This window comes from Muntiacus reevesi, chromosome 5 (assembly GCF_963930625.1).
Source record: "Muntiacus reevesi chromosome 5, mMunRee1.1, whole genome shotgun sequence".
Taxonomy (NCBI): domain Eukaryota; kingdom Metazoa; phylum Chordata; class Mammalia; order Artiodactyla; family Cervidae; genus Muntiacus; species Muntiacus reevesi.
The window spans coordinates 117,964,033-117,987,985 of record NC_089253.1 but is presented as its reverse complement, the minus strand read 5'-3'; the positions used below and the strand labels follow the sequence as shown (position 1 = coordinate 117,987,985).

The 23,953-nt window shown below is 44.7% G+C and overlaps 1 protein-coding gene across 3 annotated transcripts; it reads left to right on the top strand.

The window, feature by feature from the left end:
- Nucleotides 1–12,247: 12,247 nt before the first annotated feature.
- Nucleotides 12,248–23,628, top strand: SERTAD4 (SERTA domain containing 4). Of its 3 annotated transcripts, none has more exons than XM_065936276.1 (5): nt 12,248–12,369; nt 17,403–17,594; nt 18,782–18,897; nt 19,704–19,775; nt 21,029–23,628. In XM_065936276.1, the coding sequence occupies exons 2-5, from the start codon at nt 17,420–17,422 to the stop codon at nt 21,794–21,796; spliced, it is 1,131 nt and encodes a 376-aa protein (XP_065792348.1). In that variant the 5' UTR covers nt 12,248–12,369; nt 17,403–17,419; the 3' UTR covers nt 21,797–23,628. The 3 variants fall into 3 exon arrangements, with proteins under 3 accessions (XP_065792348.1, XP_065792350.1, XP_065792349.1); XM_065936277.1 differs by lacking the exon at nt 12,248–12,369 and adding an exon at nt 16,795–16,931; XM_065936278.1 differs by lacking the exon at nt 19,704–19,775.
- The last annotated feature ends 325 nt before the right edge of the window (nt 23,629–23,953 follow it).

Below are 23,953 nucleotides of genomic sequence, written 5' to 3'. Positions count from 1 at the left end.
GTCTCTTGGGTTGTTGGAAAAGGCTGCTTGCTATGACCAATGTGCTATCTTGACAAAACTCTGTTCTTTGCTCTGCTTCATTCTGTACTCCAAGGCCACATCTACCTGTAATTCAGGGTATCTCCTGACTTCCTACTTTTGCATTCTGACCCCCTATGATGAAAAGGATATCTTTTTTTATTATTATCATTTTAGTTCTAGAAGGTGTTGTAGGTCTTCATAGAACTGGTCAACTTCAGCTTTTTCCACATCAGTGGTTGGGTCATAGACTTGGATTACTGCGATGTTGAATGGCTTTCCTTGGAAACAAATGGAGATCATTCATTGCCATTATTACCATCATTAGTTTGGTACATTTTACAGTGAATGAACTTACACTGATACATTAAAATTAATTGAAGTCCATCATTTAATCAGATTTCCTTAGTTTCTACTTAAGGTCTTTTGTGTTCCAGGATACCACACTACATTTAGTCATTCTATCTCTTTAGACTCCTCTTGAATGTGACAGTTCCTCAGACCATCCTTGTTTTTGATGACCTTGACAGTTAAAAGGGATACTGATGAGGCATTTTTAGTCCCTCTGTTGGGGTTTGTCTGATTTTTTTCATGATTAGATTGTAGTTATGAGTTTGGGGGAGGAAGTGCAGAGATAAGGTACTGTCTTCATCACATCATATCAAGAATATATACTAGCAGCGTGATTTATCACTGTTGACGTTGACCTTGATCACCTGGCTGAAGTAGTTGTTGTCAGGTTACACTATGGTCACGTTACTTTTTTTCCCTCTTGACAATTCAATTTTTACATTTCTGTAATTAATTAGTAAAGAAAAAATGACTCCCGTACAGCATGTTAATCTAGTCCTTTATAGAAGCATAGACGTAGATGAGATTTGGGGAGATTAGTTAGTTCAGTCTCTGGGCCCAAGCCATCCTGCACAGATGGGTTTCTGGCTGGCCTACTTTTAAAGATAAAAAAGGAAGGGAACTCCACAGCGAAAGAATTCTGAACTCTTGACAGTTGACATTCTACAGCTCAATCAACAAATAAGTAGAATGCCCTCACTATGTGCAAGCTGCTTGGATAGGTGTGTAGCTTCAAGGCCTTTATACTATCTTAGATCTTTTCTGGAACAAGTTGGTGTATATGTAAATAAATATATGAGTGGAGAGAGAAATGACTGAATAAAATACAATGCAGTATATAACACAGTGGGAGTCAGGACGAAAAAATTGTACTGAGCAGTTTTAGACTCATAAAGTCTAAATTTATGTTCTGGGCCCACCAGATTGAGGTATACAACTGTAGACAAGTCATTTAGCCTTTCTAAACCTCAGTTTCCTTAACCGTAAGATGGAGATAATCACACCTGCTGTTAAAAATCTGTACAAGCCAGGTAACATATAGAAAGCATCAGGCATGAAGGAGGCACGCAGGGCACCATGGCTATTGTTGCTGTAGAAGGAATAAGCAGGTGATCCCAGTTTAGAGTCATTCTAAATGAAGTGGAATTTGTTTTAGGGGCATTTTCCTCTACTGAAACTTGAGTTTAGGAGAAGCACAGTGTATATTCTTCTTAGTTCTTGTCCTGATTTCCAGCTTTCTCCGCTCCTTTCTTTCTCCCCTCCCTTTTTTGGTGGACTTTATTATCTCCTTGCTGTTCCCTTTGAGTCGCTGACGCCATCACTGACTCGATGGACATGAGATTGAGTAAACTCTGGGATTTGGTGATGGGCAGGGAAGCCAGGCAGGCTGCAGTCCATGGGGTCGCAGAGAGTCGGACACGACTGAGCAACTGAACTGAACTGCTGCTCCTTTAGATTGCTGGAGTCTTCACATCATTTCCCACTGCCAAGCCCCCATCACAGGGGTATCTCTGAAGCAGGAGAGTTTCTTAGTGCCTGGTAGAGAGAGGCAGAGAGCTGGAAGTGGGGGGTGGGGGCGGGGAGGGGAACGTTTCTGTGCCTTGGATTCCTGCATGTGTTTGTTTTGTTTTAAGTGGTTGCTTTGCTGATCCTATTACTGTAAAGGGTAATGATATTTGGGAATAAAAGTCTATGAATAAGTAATGATAATAGAAGTAAGAACCAGAACTGTGGGATACAAAGCATGTGTTAAAAATAGTCTGTCATTTTCAACTCTGCCTACTAAGCCTTTTCCTAGATGGAAAGACACAGAGCTTTTGGGAGAAGAACAGGCAGCCTGGGAGCCAGACCACAAGCAAAGGCAACCGCCACTCCACAGCAAACCAACTTCTCTATTGTGGTCAAACTCTATCTCCACCAACACCACTGGGGTTCTCTGATGCAGGCAAGGCAAGTTTTTTGTTTTTTGTTTTTCAAAGCTAAGTAACCAGAACAACAAATGTAAAATGTATTGATTTAAGGATAGCATTGAAACATGTATATTACCATATGTGAAACAGATCACCAGTCCAGGTTCGATGCATGAGACAGGGTGCTTAGGGCTGGTGCACTGGGATGACCCTGAGGGATGGGATGGGGAGGGAGGCGGGTGGGGGATTCAGGATGGGGGATACACGTACACCCGTGGCTGATTCATGTCAATGTATGGCAAAAACACCACAATATTATAAAGTAATTAGCCTCCAATTAAATAAATATATTTTAAAAGAAGACTGGAACCTGCGACATGAGAACATTTTAAAGTCTGCTTTAAGAACTTGATGTTTCTTGGGCACAGTTATTCTTCCTGCGGAGCATTGGTGGTTGTGTACATTGCTGTAACAGGAAGGCCACCCAGGGATCCAATTAAAGCGCAGACATGAGCCAGGCTGAACCATAAGGAAATATGAGGAGAAGAGACTGTGGCGCAGGGTGAGAATTCAAACCCTAGCATCTATGACATCATGCATTTCGTTATCCAGAAGACTGGTCAAACCAGGGTCCTGAAACTCAGCACAAAGGGCAGCCAAGTCCCGGTTCCAGTAAACTAAGACGAAACAGCCAAGTGCACAAGAGGCAAGGACTCTGTGCTCAGAACACCCAGCCTACGGCCCACGAAGGCCAGATCCTCAGGCAGCAAGCCGAGACGCTACAACCGACGTGAGTGATTGCTCTGATGCCAACGGTGACCTCAGATTTATTGCTTTAGAGGCTCAGGTCACAGGCTAAGGCGTTCTCCAGATTGAGCACAGACACGCCACCCCGCCTGCCTCCCCCCATCAAACACCGGCAGTCTGTTAGGGCAGAGCTGCACGAACGGGAAACACCCATCAAATGCGGCAGGAATATTAACTTCACTGGGAAGCCTTTATATGCCATTACTTTAGAAAGGATTCCTTGTTAGTCCTACCATTAAACAATTAAATTGTCAGAGATGAATTCTGTGCATGTGTGTGCAGAGCGGGCGTGTGTGTGCGGGATGTGTAATTTCCCACTCAGGTGATGTCTGCGGCAGGTCTGTCTCTCTCTCTCTCTCTCTCCACCTCAATTGTATGCTTTCCCCTTTACATTGTTGAAAATAAATACATCTTCCTGGTGGCATAAGCAGTTTTTGTTATGAACTTTGATATGCCTACGCATTTTATACCACTCCGAAACTAGGAGCACAAAATGAAATGCTCAAAGAGGAATTTGTCTCCAACTAGCCCCCTGCTGAAACCTGATTCCTTATTCCCCTTTCCTGACACTAGTCATTGATACAGCTGGTTTACCCCACTGGCATTGTGTACACGGATGTTGTATGAAATGATCTAAATCAAGCTGATGCCTACAGATGGGCAGAAGGATGACCACGTGCCATAATTCCCTTACACTTTCATCCTAATTAGAGCTTTATGCCCTCACAATACCGATTTCCTTCTCCTAGTCTCTGTTATAAGATGTTTGATCTGTGGAAATCAAGCAGGCTTGTGAAAAGCACACACATTCTGCTTAAATCCAGTGTTGATTTGTTCAGTAAAGAGAGAGCATATCGCTTACAACAAATTGGGTAATATATGATAAATAGAATTAGGGTCACAGTTAAATCTCTATAGTTTTATATAGCTTAAAATTTTACTTAATTAGATTATATCCTTGCCTTTGTCAGCTACCAAAATGCTTCTTTGAGGCTTTAATATTTTAAAAACAGCAAAAAAAAAAAAAAAGATAGAATAGAATATGCCAAGATGAAAAGACCCCTGGAAATTATACATATATATAAGGCAAAAAGGCAGGCCAAGAAAATAAAGCAATTTCTATAAATCCTCAAACTTCTGAAATAACCATGTTGGATAATTCTCTATATGCCAATGCAATTATTAATCACTTAATAAATGCTTCTTAGTATAATGGCATAGCCAATATCAAAATATATCCTGCTGTTCTAATATTCAGCGTCATAAAATGTTTAGCTTACCTGTGTTATAAAAATGGGAAAGTGAAAGCGTTAGTTGTTCATTCGTGTCGGACTCTTTGTGACCCCACAGAGCCAGCCAGGCTCCTCTGTCCATGGAATTCTCCAGGCAAGAATACTGGAGTGGGTTGCCATTCCCTTCTCCAGGGGATCTTCTCAACCCAGGGATCAAACCTGGGTCTCCTGCATTGGAGGTCGATTCTTTACTGTCTGAGCCACCAGGGAAACCCTTATAACAACGTACTTATCTGGAAATAAAGAAGTAAAGAGATTTTGAAACCAAAATATAAATAGCTACACTTTCTCCACAGACTGCCCCTCTTTGGGGTCTCATTCCCCTTGGCTTAATGTGTTTTTTTTTTTAAAGGATGACAAAATTATAAATTTTGGATCCTATCCTTGTTTATATGGCGAGATTTCTATTTAAGCTTTAGATGAACTGGAGTCCACTCTGCTGAGCAACTCTGGATCCCCTCACATGACCCTGCCAACCTCTCCCTGACCTCACCAAAATCTGTCTTCAAGTTATAGATGGAACACTGCACCTCTTCATTCAGAAATTCAGACTTCTGAACTAGAGCTCTGGCACCAGTGGACCTATGTTTAAGTGTTTGGTCAAGAAAAAAATCAATATGCCATTGATCCCAAAGGAAGGAAAGGAATGGAAGTGAAAGAGATAGTTGCTGAGTCGTGTCTGACTCTTTGAGACCCCATGGACTGTAGCCCACCAGGCTCCTCTGTCCATGGACTTCTCCAGCAAGAAGACTGGAGTGGGTTGCCATTCCCTTCTCCAGCGGATCTTCCCAACCCAGGGACTGAAGCTGCGTCTCTTGCCCCTCCTGCATCACAGGCAGATTCTTCACCATCTGAGCCACCGGGGAAGGAATATGGGTAGGGAAGTCTTGGAAGAAGAAAAAAGAAAATAGAACAGAAAAAAAGTGAATACCCAGAAAGTATTCATGTCACCATTTTTCATTTATTTACCACCTCAGTTCAAATGTAAAACATTAAAACCACCCCACTCCCGACATACACAAACTTTGACCATTTCCTGCTCACATAATTCTGCCTTCTGACGATAGCACTGCCATCTTTCCACATATGAAGATTTAAACCTTAGAGCTAGTTTCAATCAATCCAGCCCCTCATCCCTTGATCACACCATGTAAGCACTCACTGCTAAACCTCACGGGGGGTTAGGGGTGGACAGTTCTCCCTCCCTATCTCTGGTCTCTGGTCATCCAAGTTCCACCCAACTTTCATGCCTCACATGACCCATCTTTTCCCTGAAGACTTGGGAAGAATAGTGGGGGTGATATACACCCAAATACCACACTCTTGTATCTAATATAAGATTAACCTCATTAAAAGTGTTTTAACAGAAACTTTTAAGTGGCAAAAATGATCAAATTTGTTGAAAGAATATCTCTTTACAAATAATTAGTATGTTAACTGTAAATCATTCCTACCTATTCACTATTATAGGTGCCCATAAAGAGTACCCTGAACAAAGGCTCATATATGTTGTATGATTTCCATTCAGAAATAATACTTATTGACTTGTATTATATCTGAAATCGTGTCATTAATTATTAATTACTTTGATTAAAATTTGTGTGAGTATTTAGGAGATTCCTATTACAGGACAAATATCCCTGAGAGAGATAACACTGCAAGCTCATTATCAACAATTTACTTCTTTTCAGGGATTTTCTCAGGATTCTTTGATGAAATATCAAATCCCTTTCCACCTGTGATGACAAACCAGTAGATTCAGTCACATGAGAAAACACAGCACATAACCACTTCCGTATTGGGATATTGGAACAGTAGAAAAGACTGGCTACTACCCCACATCCACCACCCCCATCCCAAATTTCTTCTTTAAATTTACTCCAAAGGGGACTTAGTACACCATTAAATACAAATATCCCTAAGAGAAGTCACACATTACGCCAAAACAGTATTTTCATCTCTGAATAAATGCATTTATCAGATTCTTCAAAATGTTGACTCAAGCTTTTTAGTCTTAAATTCTCTATAATGTCTTCAATTACTTCATCAAGTCCTAAGACTTCAACCTCCACAGTTGAAGTTTAGGAAATCATCCTAAATTTTTATAATTTCCTCTCCAATTCTATCCTCGTCCACCCCAGAATATTCAGATGTCTGTCTGTCGGATATCTCTGTCTGTTTCATGAACATTTTATACTCAATAGAAGCAAACGCAACACACTCCATTCCTTTCAAACTTTCCTTTTCTCAATTGTTGTGGGTTCACATGGTAACTCTAGTAGAAACCTCCATTATCTTTCACTCTTCCCTTCCCTACAACCAGTGAATGATAATATCCTAAAGATTCCAACACTGCAACATCTCCTATCTGTCTCCCTCTTCCTCTATCAGGGACCACCACTGTAACACAGACCCCCACTTCCCCTCACCTGGGCTGCTGAAACATCACTCTGCACTGCACGCTACTCTTTCTAAAGCTGGACTTTTACTATGTCATTCTCCAATTCAAAACCCTTTATTGTTCCCCATTGCTTATTAAAATCAAACTCATCTTGGTTTTCAATGTTTATTATCCTATGACCTTATCTACCTTCTACTTTCACATGATTTTTTTTACCCCTCCAGTAAAATTGGAATTTTCTGTTGTCTGAACATGGCTTTGCTTTCCAACCTATGTGCCTCAAATGGCTTCCTCCACTTGAAATACTTTCATCCATTTTCCATTTCCACTCATTAAGAGCCTATCCTTCAAGATCAACTTCAAATTTTACTTGCTTCAATAAGTCCATCGGAAGCTTCCCACCACTGATCTTCCATGCCGTGAATTACTAAGCAATACCATTGTTTTATGCCTGCCTTATGCTATTCACTATGTTGACAGCTCCCTAGGTCTGGGAAGTGTCTTTTTCATTTCTACCTTACCTGCAGTGCCTAGACCAATGCTCATACATAAAATGCACATAATTATTAGAAGTTTCTGAGCAAGTTTGGATGAAAGATAAGAAAGACAGTAGAGGAGTTCCTGGCTTCTGAAAGGGCGGCAATGCCAAGAAGTGACTGTACAGGGTCCTGGAGAACACCTTTACACACAGTTTGTAACCTGAAGGCTATAGCTTAGGACAAACATCTCAGCAATGGGTGGAAATCTGCACTGGGGGGAAAGGCGGGCCGGTCCAGAGCACTGGACCCACTTAGATGAAAACATGGTTCTGGGAGTTTTCCATGAAGATGACAGCAGGAAACACTGTGGGTGCTTGGGGGATCTTGGGAGTGTCTTCAAGTCCTCGAATGCGGCAGGGCAGACAAGAGCCCTGGATCAGAGAATTCTAGAATAGGCAAATGAGTTGGTGATAAAATGAACCGCCTGTTTCACATGCTACATGCTCTAAAGTAGCTCTGTTTTAGCCTCGTTTGGGTCTCTGGACACATGTGAAACTGTCAGTCAACCACTCAACTAATCAGTCAACACTTCTGGAGTGCTGTCAGTACGCCAAGCATTGTGCCAGGTGCTGAAGACGGGTGAATGAAACAGACAAAATGCCTTGCCCTCAAGGACCTTTTTAGTGAGAAGAGATAGTGACAAATAGAATACATACATAAAATACAGAGCTTATTAGAAGGCGATAAATTCTCTGGATGAAAATAAAACAAGATATGGAGACGAAGTGTTAGAATTTTGAGCAGAGTGGTCAGGCTCTGTTAAGGTGGTATTTGAGCAAAGACCTGGAAAAGGAAGAGCACAGATCCATGCATCTATCTGGGGAAGGAGTATTCCAGACAGAGGGGATAGCCAATGCAAATGTCCTGAGGTAAGTACAGGCCTGACATCCTAAAGCCAAAATTGCTGGAGAGAGTGGGGTCAGGGAAGTGAAGGGAGAGTTTCAGCCTGTGTAGGCCACTGTGAAGATGTGGTTTTTACACTGAGCAAAATGGAGAGCATTTGGGAAGAGTCTGAGCAAACATTGACATCATCGGCTATTGGGCTGGGATTGAATATAGAAATGACAAAAGACTGAAGCAGGGAGACCAGGAAGGAAGCTATTGGAATATCCCAGGCAAGACTGATGATGGTGGCTTGGCCCAGGATGGTGGCAGCAGAGATAATGAGAAGTCATCAGAGTCTGTATGTGTGTGTTCAGTCGCTCAGTCAGGTCTGACTCTTTTACCTCCCATAGACTGTGGCCCGCCAGGCTTCTCTGTGCATGAAATTTTCCAGGCAAAAATACTGGAGTGGGTTGCCATTTCCTGCTCCAAAGGATCTTCCCAACCCAGGAAGATCCCAGCTCAACGTCTCTTGTGTCTCCTGCATTGGCAGGCAGTCTTCACCACTGCGCTACCTGGGAAACCTCTAGAAAGACATTAAAGCTAGAGCCTTAAGGACTTGGGGGTAGATCAGATATACGGTGTAAAAGAAAACAATGTCAAGGATGACTCCACAGTACAGTATGGTTTATTAACTGGAGTGGAGATTATTAAGGAAGGTATAATTGGGGGAACGGAGACAATTAGGGATTCTGTTTTGGATCTGTAAATCTTCTGATGTCTTTAAACATCTAAGTGGAGTCTGGAGATCAAGAGAAAGATCTCCACTAGAGATCTAAACTTCTGAGTCATTAGAATATAGACAGTATTTGAAACCTTGAGACTGAGGGTTTGCCACACAAGAGTGGTTTCAAGAAGAGACAAGGTTCAATGACTGGGCTTTCAGAGGTCACAGAGAATCATCAGCAAAACAGACCCAGTAAGGTGGGAGGGAAACCAGGTGGGTATGTTGTCCTGGAAACAGAATAAAGTCTTCAAGGAAGACAGAGTGATCAACTTGTTCAAACGCTGTTTACAGGTCAAGAAAGATGAGAACCAAGAAAAGCCCTTTGGATTTAGCAATGTGGAGGTCACTGATGTCATTGACAGTGATAGTTTCAATGGAGCAATGGGATAAGAAAGCCTAATTAGAAAGGGTTTGAGACTAAGAGAAGAGGAATTGGAGAGACTTAATATTAGATATCTTTTTGTTGTTAAAATAAAAAAAAAGATTGCACTTAAAAAATGCCAGTAATTCATACTTCTTATAACCCAAGTGGGCACTGTGTCCATGGTCATCTGAATATGTCAAATTTTACTTGAGAAATTCCCCTTTCAAATGACAAGATTTTGAGAAATGAATTTCAGCAGTTTTAAGTCTGGCACTCTCTTTGTTCACTGAGAAAAAACAATCACTGTCTTCAGTGAATTTGCAGCTCAAGATATTTTAAGTTTCATAATCAAACTTCTGTCTTGGAACTTCATACACACACACACCCATCCAAGAATGATGACATCATAGCTCTCAGGTTGAATATTTGAACTCATAAGTTACATTCACTCATTCCAAATATTTCATTATTGATTTATAGCGAGTCTTTTCCTTGTGCCATAGCCACCACTTACTCACTTTAAATTTTTAAATGATGTTTCTCATTCCACGGACATTTGACTGCCTCCTCTACTTGTAGACATTAGTTCATGTTGTCAACAGTTGAGCACCAAATCTCGACTAACATTAAGCTTGAGATTAAAAGGAGACCAGGAAAAACTTTCAGTAAAACATGCTAACCTAACATATCTGAACAAGACAGGGTCAAGTTCATACTCAGAATCACAAGGGTACTGTGAAGTAAAATGATTTCATACTTCTGTTATGATGTCATTTTTTATAACATTAAAGCCAAGAGTCCTCCCCACTCAAGGGCAATGCCAGTTTCCCAGAAGACTCATTTCTCAGAGCCAAGGCTCCAAAGATGCCAGAGCAACCCATGCTGATTCTTAGGTCTCGTGTTATTTCTCAATTTTATGCTTAGTTTGCTCCTTTTGGTTGTATGCATTTTGACGCAGCTAAGGGTATGTGGGGATTTCCCCATAGTCCTTTAAATGCTATAAAACTTTAATATAGCGAGATAAAAACAATAATAAGCCATGCCTCCAAGCCCTCACATTTAGTTCTTTGAGTTAGACACTGATTTAGATTTTCAAGTACTTGGACTGCTTTAAATGCCCTGTGTCTTTCCTTACCCTCCATCCCCACTGAAATGAAAATTACATTCTAACCCATAGATTGTTTGCAATTCTTAAATCATCATCATAATGGCCTATACATGCATCACCCAATGCAATTTAATCTGGTTCAGGATAAAGCCAAGATGGGTGCCGAATTCCCAGTTTTAGGCTTGCAACTCTGAAACATCTTTTGGAAAAAAATGAAATAGTACTCCTGGAAGTTTGTTGAGTTAGTCTGTTTTCAGCATAATTGCCTTCTCTCAGCTTCCTAATACCCTTAAAACCTCTGAGAGTCTTTAATGTACAAAGTTCAACAAAAATACCTTCAAAGCAGATTAGTTCTAATTATGTTTAATATTTGTTTGCTGCTTTATTGAATAAACTACATTTGCTTTAAGAAAAAAAATTCATTTAACTGCATGTCAGTCACCCAAATTTTAAGCATAGGAATGAAATGGAAAACATTTATTACACAAATTTAATTACAATTCTAAGAAATAAACATGCAAATTAGATAGGGTTCAATTTGCAGATGCTAATCCTCATCCTTGATCTTGTTCCTTTCCTCTCTGATTTTCAGTCTGTGCCTCTTCTTGATTCCTAGGGAGCCAGGCAGCAAGAGGTTTGGTTTTTCACAGTCGGAGGATCACTGTTTTAAAGAAGTGTTATATTTAGCACATCTGGCATAGTAGCAGTAAACAAACATTATAGTCTTTGTAACACTTTTGCGCAGGTGCCTTCCCCCCATTTTATTAGATCTCTGCCTTCCAAGCCTCTGCGTTCATTGCACCTGAAATGACCCATCTCGGCTATGGAGGGGTCTCTAGACAGAAGTTATGAATTAATGTTTCAAAAAAAAAACCAAACTCCAGTGGAGCCCAATATAGAGGGAAATTACTATTTGCAAAATAATGTGATTCCGAGGCTTATATTACTTTCTCTTGACCAAGGCCAGCCTCCTTTATTACTTTTTTCTTTTTTTTCCTGGAGGTTTTCCCTGAAGGCTCCCCCACCCAGAAAGAGTTGCCAATTCCAGTTGCAGTCGGACCAAGGTTGCTTTTCTGATACACTACACACACACAGCTCCGGCGGGGAAGGGCGGGGGCGGGCGGCGAGGGGAGAAGAACTGCTCCGGTCCTGCAAACACAGCTGTTTCTCATCTCCGTTTGCTGTGGCAAAGGAGAAGAAAGTCTTCTGCAAAGGGTGGGAAAGGCGCAGAATCTTTTTTTTAAAATCACACGCATACACAACAACAACAAAAGTAAACCAAATTTTTTAAAAAGAGAGAAGACATCTCAGAAGGTTGCAGGGTGAATATATTCTTCGGCTGCAGCCGAGCCCCCCAGGGCGAAGGGACCGGAGCCCGGGAGCGCGTGGGGTCGGGGCTGCGGGCTGGAGCTGGGCCCGCGTGTCCCCGGGCACCGGGAGGGGAGGGGAGAGGAGGGATGGGAGGGCGGGAAGGAGGGAAGGAGGCAGGGGGCGGGCTGGGGTGGGGGCGAGGGGAGGGCGCCCCATGTGCTGCCGAAGGAGCGGCGGCGGCGGCGGCGGCGGCGGGAGGGAGGGAAGGAGGGAGGCGAGCGGGCGCGCTTGTCATGTTGCCTCGCTCACCCTGGGGGCATCGTGCAGAACCTCTCCTCGGAAATCCACGGGGAAATGGCAAACAGGATTGACGGGTTTCACACGCTCCTCGCTAGACAGAGCCGCTCATTACCATAACCGTCTGCAGCGACGGCGGCGCGGCGCCCCAGTCGCGGCGGCGGGACCTGCCGGGACCCTCGCCCGCCGCGCACCCGCGGCCGCCACCAGCACCAGCACCCGCGCCTCCAAGGGCCGGGCCGGGCCGGGCCGGGCCCCGAGCGCGCGGAGTGTGCACCGGCGGCCGGGCTGGCGCCGAGCCCGGAGCGGGCCAGCAGCAGCTCGAGCGCCGCGGCCGCCGCCGCCTCCCGGCTGACCCCGCGGTAAGAGCCGGGCTGGGCGCGGGCGGCGGCTGGGGGCGGAGAGGCCCGGCCGCCCGGCCGGGTTGGAGGGCGACGTCCGGTGCCCTCGGGCGTCTGCAGTCGTGGACCGGCGCCCCCCGCCGAGTGGGCGCGCACCGGCCGGAGCGGGACCCGGGCGGCCGGTGGCGGGGGTGGAGGGGTGGAAGGCGGGGAGAAGCCGGGGAGCCGCTGCGCGCGGAGGCGGCGCGGGCTTTTCTCCGCTGGGCTGGCATGTGCCGCGGAGCCTGTACCCGGGCGGGAGCGGCCGCCGCCCGCGCGCTCACCGAGCCGACTCTAGGGGCCGGTGGGGACCGCGGCTCCGGTGACACCCCGGGGTCCTCAGCAGCCGCTTAGTCGCCTGTCCCCGAGTGCAGAGTCAGTAGGAGGCATGCCGCCCCCCACCCCCAAGGTCTGGATAACGCCGCGGCGGTTGGCAGGTGGGGAGGGAAGGACGGTGGATGTCAAGAGCGCGCGTTTGCAAGAAAAAGGAAGAGCTGCAAGAGCTGACACCTTCTGTCCTTCACCCCCCCCCCCACCTCCGCCCCCGCACCCTCCCCGGCAGCCGGGCCGCGCTGCGGGCGGCGGCGGCGGCGGCTCCTCTGTCCTCAGCTCACCTCCCTGGCGGGCCCGGTTGCTGCCCGCCTGGTCCACGCCTCCGCCTCTCTCCTCCCTTCCTCCCCTCCCGCCTCCGCGGCCCTAGCAACTTTCCGGAGTGTGCCCGGCCGGGACCGCAGAGGCGGCGGGTGGAGGGGGGAGGAGAGGCGGCCGCGCGGGCCGAGGGTGGTGCGGGCCGGGCGGGAGGCGCCGGCCGACTCCTGGCCGCTCGGGCCCCGCGGAGGCGGAGGGCGCTCCCGCAGCCCCGGGGCTCCGGGCGGGTTTGGCCGGCGAGGGAAGGGAGGGCCGGGCAGGCATCTGCTGCGGGCTGGAGCGCGGGCCGGGGCCAGCCTCGCCAGAGCCCTGCCAACCGCCGTGAGTCATTTCCTTGGAATCCTACCTTTGGTGTTTATTTCCCTTAGAAGGAAACTTGGTTTAAAAAAAAAAAGAAGAAGAAAAGAAAGAGTAATCATAGGTCTTATTCTTCAGGAGAGGCGCACGGCTCCAGCACCGTGGAAAGACAACTTGCCTTTGTTCCCAGACACTTGGGGTGGTGTTTACTTTCTCCCGCGGCCGACGGCCGGCGGAGCTCTGCCGGCTTTCCCCCCAGAGGGGCTTGGGCTAGGGCCCCCGACCCCCGGGGTGTGTCACTGTGGGAACTCGGGCGTCGGCTGCTGCCCGCCTGCAGGGGGTGGGTCTCCAAACCTCAGACCCCCAGTCTTGGGCGTGGGATGGGGAGGCTTGGCGCCCCGGGCTGGGCTTGGACCCCCACCCTCATCCCCCTCTGGTTTGGCACCCCCATTCCCAACCCCAGGATCCGACCTAAATCTCTTGGCCCTTCAGAGCTGCAGCTGAGAAATGTATCTCCCAGGGCAGACAGGTGTACTGCAGGGACTGGTAGAAAAGCGACATCTGCCTATTTGGAAGGGTTGAAAGATTTTATTCCACTCACCCAGACCCTGCCACCACCAACGCAAGCTGTTGATAGCTTGTTAGGGACAATGTCAGATCAAGGGCTTGATTCCACCTGGGCAGGATATCTAAGACTGACAACTTCAAAGATATATTGAAAATACGAGCTCTTTATTTCTGTGCTTTTCAATATTGGAGTTAGACCTCTGAACTGCTCTAATGTTTTCCAATGATGGATGAGAGGGATGGGGTGGGCAGAGAATGACAGGTCCCCTGTTGGATGGCAGGCATCACTGAGTCTGCAGCTACCCTGCTCCCTGTGCCAGCCACTCCTATTAGCATCATAATGGCTCCAAGAAGAGAAGCAGCCCAGCTCACCTGGAAGAACCATAGTGTGTAAAACCGCCTGGTAACTTTACTGTGAACATTTGCTGGCAAAACTTGACACTTTAGTCTTTGGCCTTTGGGGAATGCTTGAGGTGTCATTCTGCTACCTTCCCTTGGCTGACAAAACAGACATGCAGGAGCCTGAGGAGAAAAGATTAAGGACTTTCTAGTTTTTGTTTTTTAAACCCTCTTATAGACAAAACACACTTTAATACCTTTCTTTTGCATCCACTCACCTCTGATGTTAGAAAAGCAAAATCTATCATAAATGTGCATCTCTGTGACTGTATCTAGTATTCATAGCTCATAAATTTGTGAATTTCAGCTTCTGAACTCAGTAGCAGAATTACAGTGTAAATCTCATTGTACTGAGGGAAAAAATGACAGTTTGGATGTGTACACAAAACACAAATAAAACGATCATGCAATATCATGGCTTAGTGCCCCATTCTCCAATTCTTCATAAACATTGAACTTGTCTCCTTAATCTGCTAACATCCCAGTGAGTTCCAAGTAGACTAGGAAGACTCAACTGTAAAATCTCCTCCCTGCTCCCAAATAATTCCAACTTATTTATATTTTATTCAGACTTATATAAAGTACTTGTGGAACTCAGTTGGAGAGGATTTTGTGTGTAAAAGTTTCCCATTCAAAAAAAAAAAAAAACTTAGATAGCATAAAAGGAAGAAACAGCCAAGATAAAAACTATTATGCCATGATTCAAGCTCAAATGCATAAGAGTAGAATTTCATGTGCCGGAAACAATACTAACAAAAAGAAACACTGAAATCCTTAACCAAAAAACTATACAAGGATAAGTCATTAAAATATAAACAAACTCCTACTAACATAAAACGGCACAGGGCCCATATAACGTCCCATTAAACAAAGGTAATTGCTGCTAGGGGCCTGCAAATGTTTCTCTTGTCTTACAGGGTATGGATATGTCAACCTGCTTTAGTTTGTATGTAATAAAATTTCTACAAATTTTATTTATGGAAAAAAAATGTGGATCTTATTCCCAGAATCCAACAGAAAAGTGAGTGTAAATTTCAAGTGAGAAAATAACAGTTGCAGTCAATGAGACATGGTTATGGACTCAGAAAAAGCTCTATCATTCTTGTGCTCCTGGCCGTAGCACTTCCTGATAATAATTGTCTCTTAGAATAGGATAAGAAATGGGACCATTTCATGAGAGTCTTCCAGGGAACAGATCATCATGAGGCTTGATACCTTGTTTGGATGCTGAGTTTGAGCATCCATTCTATTGGGTGATAGAATGGCTTAGTTTGTGAAATCAGTGGTCTAAATTTCTTGATTGATGACTCAAAGAACAGAATAAATGGCATGTTTGATCATTTCTTTTTACAGAACTTTTTTTTTTTTTTCTTGAAATAAGGTTTTCCAACAAGTCCTTGCTGCCACTTTTAAAAGAAAAGGGTTAGGTGGTTCAGACAGGGAGGCCTGGCTTGCTGCAGTCCATGGGTCGCAAAAAGTCGGACCTGGCTGGGCGACTGAACAACAGTGGTGGTGGTTTGGCAGCCAGATCAGCTGGGTCCTCATCGCCGACCCTGACCTGGACATCTCCCCTGTATGTCAGAAGGCCGGGCTTCCTTCAGTGGGGTTGGGAAAGAATTTCGGGTCTCAGAGAGAAACCTGGGTGATGGATGGAGTCACTGCTGCCAAGAGCTTCCTGGATAGCCAGGACATTTCCACTCAAGCTATTTCCCCTTCGCCTGATGCCCTTCCTCCTTTACCTGGAAGTGGACCCTTGTTTTAACATGTAGGTAATAATAGTCTCCTACAAGACAATAGTAGATTACCCTTACCCCCCGAAACATTACAAACTGTGTAATTTGGAGAAGAAAGCAAGAACTAGACCCTTAGCGTCTTTCAAACACAAATCAGTCTTCAAGGGAGCAGACCTCGACATCACTCTTTGTGACAGGTCTTTAAACGGCAAAGTGAGATAGTGGATGTTTGGGTCTCAAAGGAATCGGGCGGTTAATAAGGCACTGAGGCTGCTCGACTGTCACCCCGATCTCTGGCCCCGAGGTGTTGGGGCTTCTTCCCCCTTGCACTCACTCTGGACGCCACCTCAAGCCCTACTTCAGACCAGGTAAAGACACTGAACCCCCAGGGGAACAGCCCTAGCACCGCAGGTGCAGAGCAGCCCAGGGCGCACCCTAAGAGCAGAGAGGCCTCCCCGTCTCCCCGCAGGCCCCGGGGAAGGGCGTGAACCGCACCGGAGGGCAGTGGCGTGCTGCCTCCTGGAAAGTTTCTGCCTTGCGTTGAGCTTCGCGGTGCAGAGTTGTCGGCTGCCCCTGGCCCCGGAGCCCTGGCTCCTGTTTAATATTCCGCCTGCTCCGTGGATGTTGTGCTTGGCTCCTGTGGGACTGCAACTCACGGCTGGAAACTGGAGCCAATTTTCTGTCTTCATCTCTCAGTGTTTTGACTGGAGGCAGATCCAGTTCAGGCCGATCAGGGCTGGTGGAAACAACTACCAAGTGTGTCTCTGTCTGCTTCGCTTTGGGAGAAGAAAGTGGAGGGAGCCCCAACATGTTGTAGGGGAACTGGCCTGCGGAAACCAAGGAAGAGGGGGCCACGGCGTGTGGAACAGACCAAACCTGAGAGCATCAGATGGGATTCCGGTGAAGATGCCTGCAACCCCAGCCTTTTCTTTTGATTGATTAGTGGATTTCATCAAAGGAGACTCTCGGGGGACTTGACTAGAAAATTGATTTTGCCTTATTAATAGAAAGGAAGCGGCAAGGGTTTTGGCCTTGCCTCTTAGCGGTACATTTTCTGCGGGAAGGTCAGGAGGAAAATGTGTTTAGAAGGCAAAGCAGCTGTCTGGAAGAGGGCCGAGGGGAATCTGAGAACAATAAGAAATGGGGTTTTAAAGATCCGCCCATGAAATGCAGATTGCTGAACACAGAGGCTGAGCTAATAGCTTCAAGAGTTTACTGAGATTTTTCTTTGAAAGAAATAATAAAATGTTTCAGGGTAAAGAGGAGGAGCAAGAAGTAAAAGTTTCCCAAAGCAAAGGAAGGGAGATGCCAAGGCCATGCCCTGGCTTGCTCTTGATTAGGGCTCTTTTCTTTTTTTTTTTCTTTTTTCAGATCTGAGGCTGTCAGAGATGACTCTGGTTCTGTCCATGAATAGATTCTGCGAGCCCATTGTCTCGGAAGGAGCTGCTGAAATTGCTGGGTACCAGACACTATGGGAGGCTGACAGCTACGGAGGCCTGAGCCCCCCGGGGCCAGCCCAGGCTCCCCTGCAGGGAGACCGGGCAGCCGGTCCCCCACTGGCAGGTACGGCCTTTGACCTTTCTCTGCTGCCCTCTGTGGCCAGACTGGTAGATGAGGGTGGTGTCTGGGGTGCCCTTCTGAGCTGAGAGTGCTCCAGGGGCTCGAAGGCCCCAAGGAAAGGACTAGAAGTGATGTTAATTACATGCAGACCTGAGTTTCCCTGTGCTGCTGCTTCAGGTAAAAGTCAGGCATTTGTATTTTTAAGAGACCCAAAGCAGATCTTGAAACTCTTCAGTCTGAGTTTCGATTTTCTGCCCTCTAGAACTGTACGGGTCTCAGTGCTATACAAGCCCTGGGTGGGCTTGACAATGAAATCTTTATCCCATGAGACATAAAGGAATGTGCCCTTTGGGCCAGCAGCTATGTGACTCTTCTTTTTATTAAGCACACAATTGGCTTTGGTATTATAGGTAAAAAAATTTGTAAGCCCAGAAAAAAATATGTTCTCCCTGATTGATTATTCCTATGCTCCAAGGTGAGTTCCTTTGGATTTTTGTGTGCTACTAGATTGGAAAAAAAGTCAAAAACCTAAAATGAAAACAAGTGCTTGGTGATGTCTGATTTGCTAAAAAGGAGTAAAAGCTTGGTCTTTGAAAATCAGACCCTATTTTTATTCATGGTTGATATGTTGGATTTTTGAGAGCAAAGAGAACTTTTGTTACCCTGAAGTTTAATTTTAAATGAAAAAAATTTGAATCTCACATTTTGAAAGAAGGAATATTATAACTCCAGTGTGTAGATAGTCGTTTGTTTACTTACTGAGAGCCAGGAATATTTAAAAGTTGCTCAGTTATTAGTGCTTACAGTTAAAGATACATTTGTTTGAAAAATGGTGTTATCATGAATTTAAGTAAATAATTTGAATAAATACTAATATTATTTCAGATATTACATTACTTCCCTTTTTTAATTTTGCTGTTTGCCTGTGCATAGAGCTACGATTCTGAATATTTTGTAAATGCTAAAATATGTCATTTTCCTCTATAATTGTCTAGAAATCCTTGCCTGACCTGGGTCACAGGATTCCTCATGATAGCAACTATTAAGGCTAATGTTTATTTTTAATCACCACATGTACAGACAAATACGTAGCCAAGTTATCTTCTAGAAGGCAAGGAAAGAAAAGCATTTTGTTTGGAGAACCTCTGGCAAGCCGCATGTCATTTGTCATATCTGATTTATTACCACAGGATCACATTACAGGGGAATTTCAAATCCTATAACAACATCCAAGATCACATACTTTAAGAGGAAGTATGTGGAAGAAGAGGATTTTCACCCACCACTCAGCAGCTGTAGCCATAAAGTATGTTTTTTTAATAGTCATTATTTTTATTAAGAGTTTAAGATACTTAGTAACAGTTGCTTGATCCATTTCCAGAAATTAAACTGTTCCACCCAAGCAATGAAAATGAGCCGCTTCTCAGCAGGGCCATATTAATCGTTGTCACTTTTTGGGGTCCTGTGTTATTTTTCACAAGTATTTGAAGAAAGAGCCAGCAAGAACTCCTCTGTCCAGAAATAACAGAATTATATAATCCAAGGAATGCCTTTTTTTTTTTTTTTTACTAATGATTTCATTTTTCTCAAATTGCGTTAAGGGTTCATGGTGACCGATGCTTTCACACGCACTTGTTCTTTCCAGATCTCCCTGTCTCTGAGCTCAGGCTCCCGGGGCCAATGCCTCCGGTGTGCCCACACAGGGGTGGTCACCCAGGGTTTTTCCTGGCCTCTCAGAGGTGGACTCCCTAGCCTTTGAATGTGTACATGAAAGTAGAAGTGTCCTTCCATGGTGCATTCATGACATATGTTTTGTTTGTGAAAATATATAATTCATTCCCAAGAGAAAAACCAAAGCTAACTTTTTTGTGTGTGAATAAGAAGGAAATGACAGGATCGGGAAAGCACCCAGAAGTCTAAAATTGGCTGTCTAAGCTTTTGAAATACCAGTTCCTTTTCCTATGGTTACCTTCTTTCAAAAACTATCTGCTAACTTAATCGAGGAGAGGATAGCCCAGGCTGTAGGTGTTTGCAATGCAGAGAGGATGTTTAATTCTTTTTCTAATTCATCTTCCTCTCTTCTCACTCCATCTCCTCCGCCCGCCAACCCAGCCTTTAGATGTTGCTCTGACCCTGCTCATCAGAGGACCTCAGCATGCATTGGCAGGTGCTGGGCTTTTCCATGTATGTGTAGTTCCTGCCTTTGGTCACCTTGGGCTGGTTTAATTCACAGCTCCTGAGGTTAGCTTTTTTTTTTTTTTTAATGACCCGGAAGAGCTGGGCCCCAGGACAGAAGCATTTGATGTCCATTTTGGTTTCTGAGTTGTGGCTGTAGCAGTTTTCCAGACTGCTGCCCGTCTGTGCCAACCATCACACAGTAATGGCATCGCACAGCCTGGGAGTGAGTCCTCTGATTTCCTCTCTGCACCTCTTCTCCTGCCCAATTCCAGAAAAAGCCTACTTTGGCCCTGCAACCAGCAGCTCCCTTTAGGGTTCGAGCCTCTTTATTTTTGTCCCTCTATCAGGCAAAGATAATTGCAAGAATGAAACCCAGAAAAACAGCACAGGCAGCATGAACTCGTGCTCCTTGATGTCTCACCCAGGGCTTGAAATCTACTTATGACCACCTGCAACTTCGCATCTTCTAAAAAGCATTTATTGACATAGAATAGATGAGTATGTGTGTGTGCATGTATATTTGTATACACACACATAAAGGCCCAGAGTTTCCCAGGTGGCGCTACCGGTAAAGAACCCACTTGCCCATGCAGGAGACATAAGAGACGCAGGTTCGATCCCTGGGTCAGGAAGATCCCCTGGAGGAAGGCATGGCAACCCACTCCGGTATTCTGGCCCGGAGAATCCCATGGACAGAGGAGCCTGGCGGGCTATGGTCCAGAGGGTTGCAAAGAGTCCATAGGGACGCACAGAGTCAGACAGGTCTGAAGCGACTTAGCATGCACGTTAAGGCCCAAGTGTCAGAAGGGTCCAGCTTGATGAATTTCACAAAGTGTGAAATAGCGGTGTAACTGGCATCCAGATAAAGAAACAACGTAACCAGCAACTTAGAGCGTGCCCCTGTCCTTCTCTAGTCAACCTTTCTCAGCTCTCCAAAGAACCCCCTCCTCACTTCTAACAGCATAGGTTAATTTTGTGCATTTCACCATCCCCCTCACTGCACCATAAAAGAGCAGACATCCTGACCTGTCCCTGCTGAGGTCTGCATTGTGGCTGGATTCCCCAGTGTTCAACATCACCAGCCAGTCTGCTGGGAAGGGAAGATGTTAGCAGCCCCCAGGAGAGCATCTCTAAATGAACCCAAGGGAAACCAGACCACAGCATCCCCAGGCCCAGAAACTGCCAAGAGAGAAATGTACTGGGATGATATTTTAATAAAGGCCACTTCCTAAGCTTTCTCTTCCCTTTTTGATTTTTAGACCATCTCAATCTTTGAGGAGCGAGCCCACATCCTTTATATGTCCTTAGAAAAGCTAAAGTTTATCGATGATCCTGAAGTGTACCTCCGAAGATCTGTCCTTATAAACAATCTGATGAAAAGGATCCATGGAGAAATTATCATGCAGAATAACTGGTGCTTCCCTGCCTGCTCTTTCAATGGCGCCTCTGCCCAGGAGTGGTTTATGGCTCAAGACTGTCCTTACCGGAAACGACCTCGGATGGCCAAAGAGGAGTGTGAAAAGTTTCACGCCTGCTGCTTGTACCAGGAGTGTGGTGGTCACTACCTAAATTTACCCCTCTCGGTCAACGCTAATGTCGGAAGTGCCTCCACCTCTGCCTCCTCTTCCTCCCCCTCCTCGTCTTCCTCTTCCTCTCCCCCTCTGCCTTTACCGAGCTGTTCTCACCAGGTGGATTTTGATATAGGCAGCGCGCCTGTTTACAAGGGTGATGGCCAGATCCCTGCCAGTGAAATCTTTGTTACTAACGTCCGGTCACTTGGTGTTCAGGAAAAGGCCAAATTAAATGATGAGAAAGTAAATGATGACACCAACAGGGATGGTGGCCCCCTGAGCCATGGACCTGTGGGCAATGACCTTGCTTTTGAGGGCAAAGGCCAATTTTATGATTATTTTGAGACTGGATATGATGAAAAAAGCAGTGTAAGTGAGTCTTGGAAAAAGTCCTTGAGGAAAAAGGAGCCTTCACCGAGTAACAAGCTGTGCTGCAGCAAAGGAAGTAAAATATGAGCCATCTTCTCACGCAAACTTTGAAGCATGCACAGCATGATCAGTTAGCTCTCATAAATTTTATTTTGAATGGATTTTATAGTTTTGTACAACTGATACAATTATGCCATGAACATGCCATGTCGTTTAAATGCCTGGAGAGCAGATTGCATAAAACATCTGTATTGTAGGCATCGGTGAGCTACTCATAAATGTGGTGACGTTACCAAGAAGACAGTTGACTTAACACTTAAACATATATCTTAGTTTTCTTACCGAGAAGATCAGCAGATTAGACTGGGGGACAGCATGCCCTTGTGCTATTTCCACGACCTGCAAGGAGCCTGTCACTAGCGATGAACCTTCCACCTGTTTGCCAGTTAATTAGGTAGTTATTTGGTAAGCAAATCGATATAACCAGCAAAGGAGGTCTGCTGCTTCTCTATGATACAGTATTTTTTTTCTGAATAAAAGACTGAGGACAGGGAGCTAGGAGAAATGGCTTCCTGGTGCTGTTAAATATTTGGATTCAACCGTCTTGTGTGACAGATGAAATAGGATAGGAGGTAATGAAACAGCTGACTAGGGGCAACAATCAACGATACAAGTAGAGGGTGATCCCTGCCAGTTCCTGGCTTGCCTGCGATGGGTGACGAGGCTTTTAGAAAGGTGTTATACAGGGCGATTTTTGGTGCCTTACTTTATCTTAATTTTTGCCAATGTGAAAATTAAGGATAAATCAGAGTACAGCAGGGATTTAACAAACAGGAAAAAAAAAAATACAAACAGGGTGGATCAATATTGTTTGGAAATCTTTAATGTCGAACTATTGCGTTCAACTTTTGATTCAACATCTCTATTCTTCCTTTATTTTTTGATGCCCAATTGCTTTTGGATTTGGCATTTTTAGAAGGGGATGGAGGAAACAATAGAGAGAGCTGTTAGGGACCAGCACTAGCTGCTCAAGCTTTTCTATGGCAACAGTCTGTTGCTGGGGTTTGGGTTTTCTGGGTTTTGGGTTGTTTTGTTTTGTTTTCTTGTCCAATGAAGTTCATGAACCAGTAGCATGCATCATACTTTAATCTGTTTTGCATCATTTCACTCGTTTAGATTATAAAAGCATGTGGTTTTTTATATATGACTTTTGCTGTTGATTACGAAGCACAATGTTAATACATGATGTGGTGATCAATAAGGTTTTATCTTAAAGAATGTAAAGATTTTCGTTTGGGGAAAGTTATTTTGGAGAAATGGGACTCAGTCGGCAAAAGCTCCTATGTATTTGGCCAACATTTTTCTCAGTCGTTTTTTTCATGTGTACATTGGCAAGAGTGTTCAGAGGGGCCCCTCTGACCATGCTTCCTTCCACGCCAGCCAATTCCTCCTGCTGAACTCTATTCCCATTTCCAAGGTTACTGACTGACTTGGGCCTCCTTACACAATACTTCACAGGAACCAAATTCCAAATGGAGGAAATAAGTAAGTCCTCCCAGTTTCTCCAAGATAAAGCTTTTTTTATTATTGCTATTAATATTAAATATAGGTCTCATTCATACAGTGTATGAGTAGGATCGTCATTTGGGCAATGTCCACGAGGACCAATTTTTAAAACCCGTTCTTGTGTTATGGCTGAGTAGTCTAGTGATGTTTTGTCCTTTATTTTCAATATTTGATAAACATTTGATGTTGAAAACTTAGATGATAGATGCTTGTATATGAATGTGTTGTAATAAAGTGAGGTTTTCTGGATATATATTTATTAAAATGATCAAAATTCATTCAGATTTTCGTATTTTAATGACTGATGGCTGTTTCTCTTTTCCGTTGCTCGTTCTTCTTTAAAAAGCAAACTCAAAGTGGCTAGAAATTGTCATGGACAGTGGCCCCACAGGCGTTTTCAGAGTTAGAGAGTGCTTTTTGAGAGGCCCATCCAACAGGTGTTGTAGAATGGTCCTAGTTTGTAGGTTTAGATTTCTGTTGATTTAAGAGCATAGTGTTAATAAATAATGTGGTTGGTGATGGATAAGGTTTTATCTTAAAGGGTCTGAAGGTTTTTTGGCTTTTGTGAAGTTTCTGAGGAAAATAGCATAATATGAAGTCATAAATACTGAATCCTAACTGATTCCTTTTGAATTGTCAGATTGTCAATCGACAGTTGTCCTATATAAAGTTAAAACA

Bases quoted from the DNA above. Each gene is read 5' to 3' on its own strand.
- SERTAD4 (XM_065936276.1), top strand. From the start codon at position 17,420: ATGACTCTGGTTCTGTCCATGAATAGATTCTGCGAGCCCATTGTCTCG. The intron at 17,595-18,781 runs GTACGGCCTTTG...TTATTACCACAG, and splicing joins AGCCGGTCCCCCACTGGCAG to GATCACATTACAGGGGAATT. The intron at 18,898-19,703 runs GTATGTTTTTTT...CCGCCAACCCAG, and splicing joins TCAGCAGCTGTAGCCATAAA to CCTTTAGATGTTGCTCTGAC.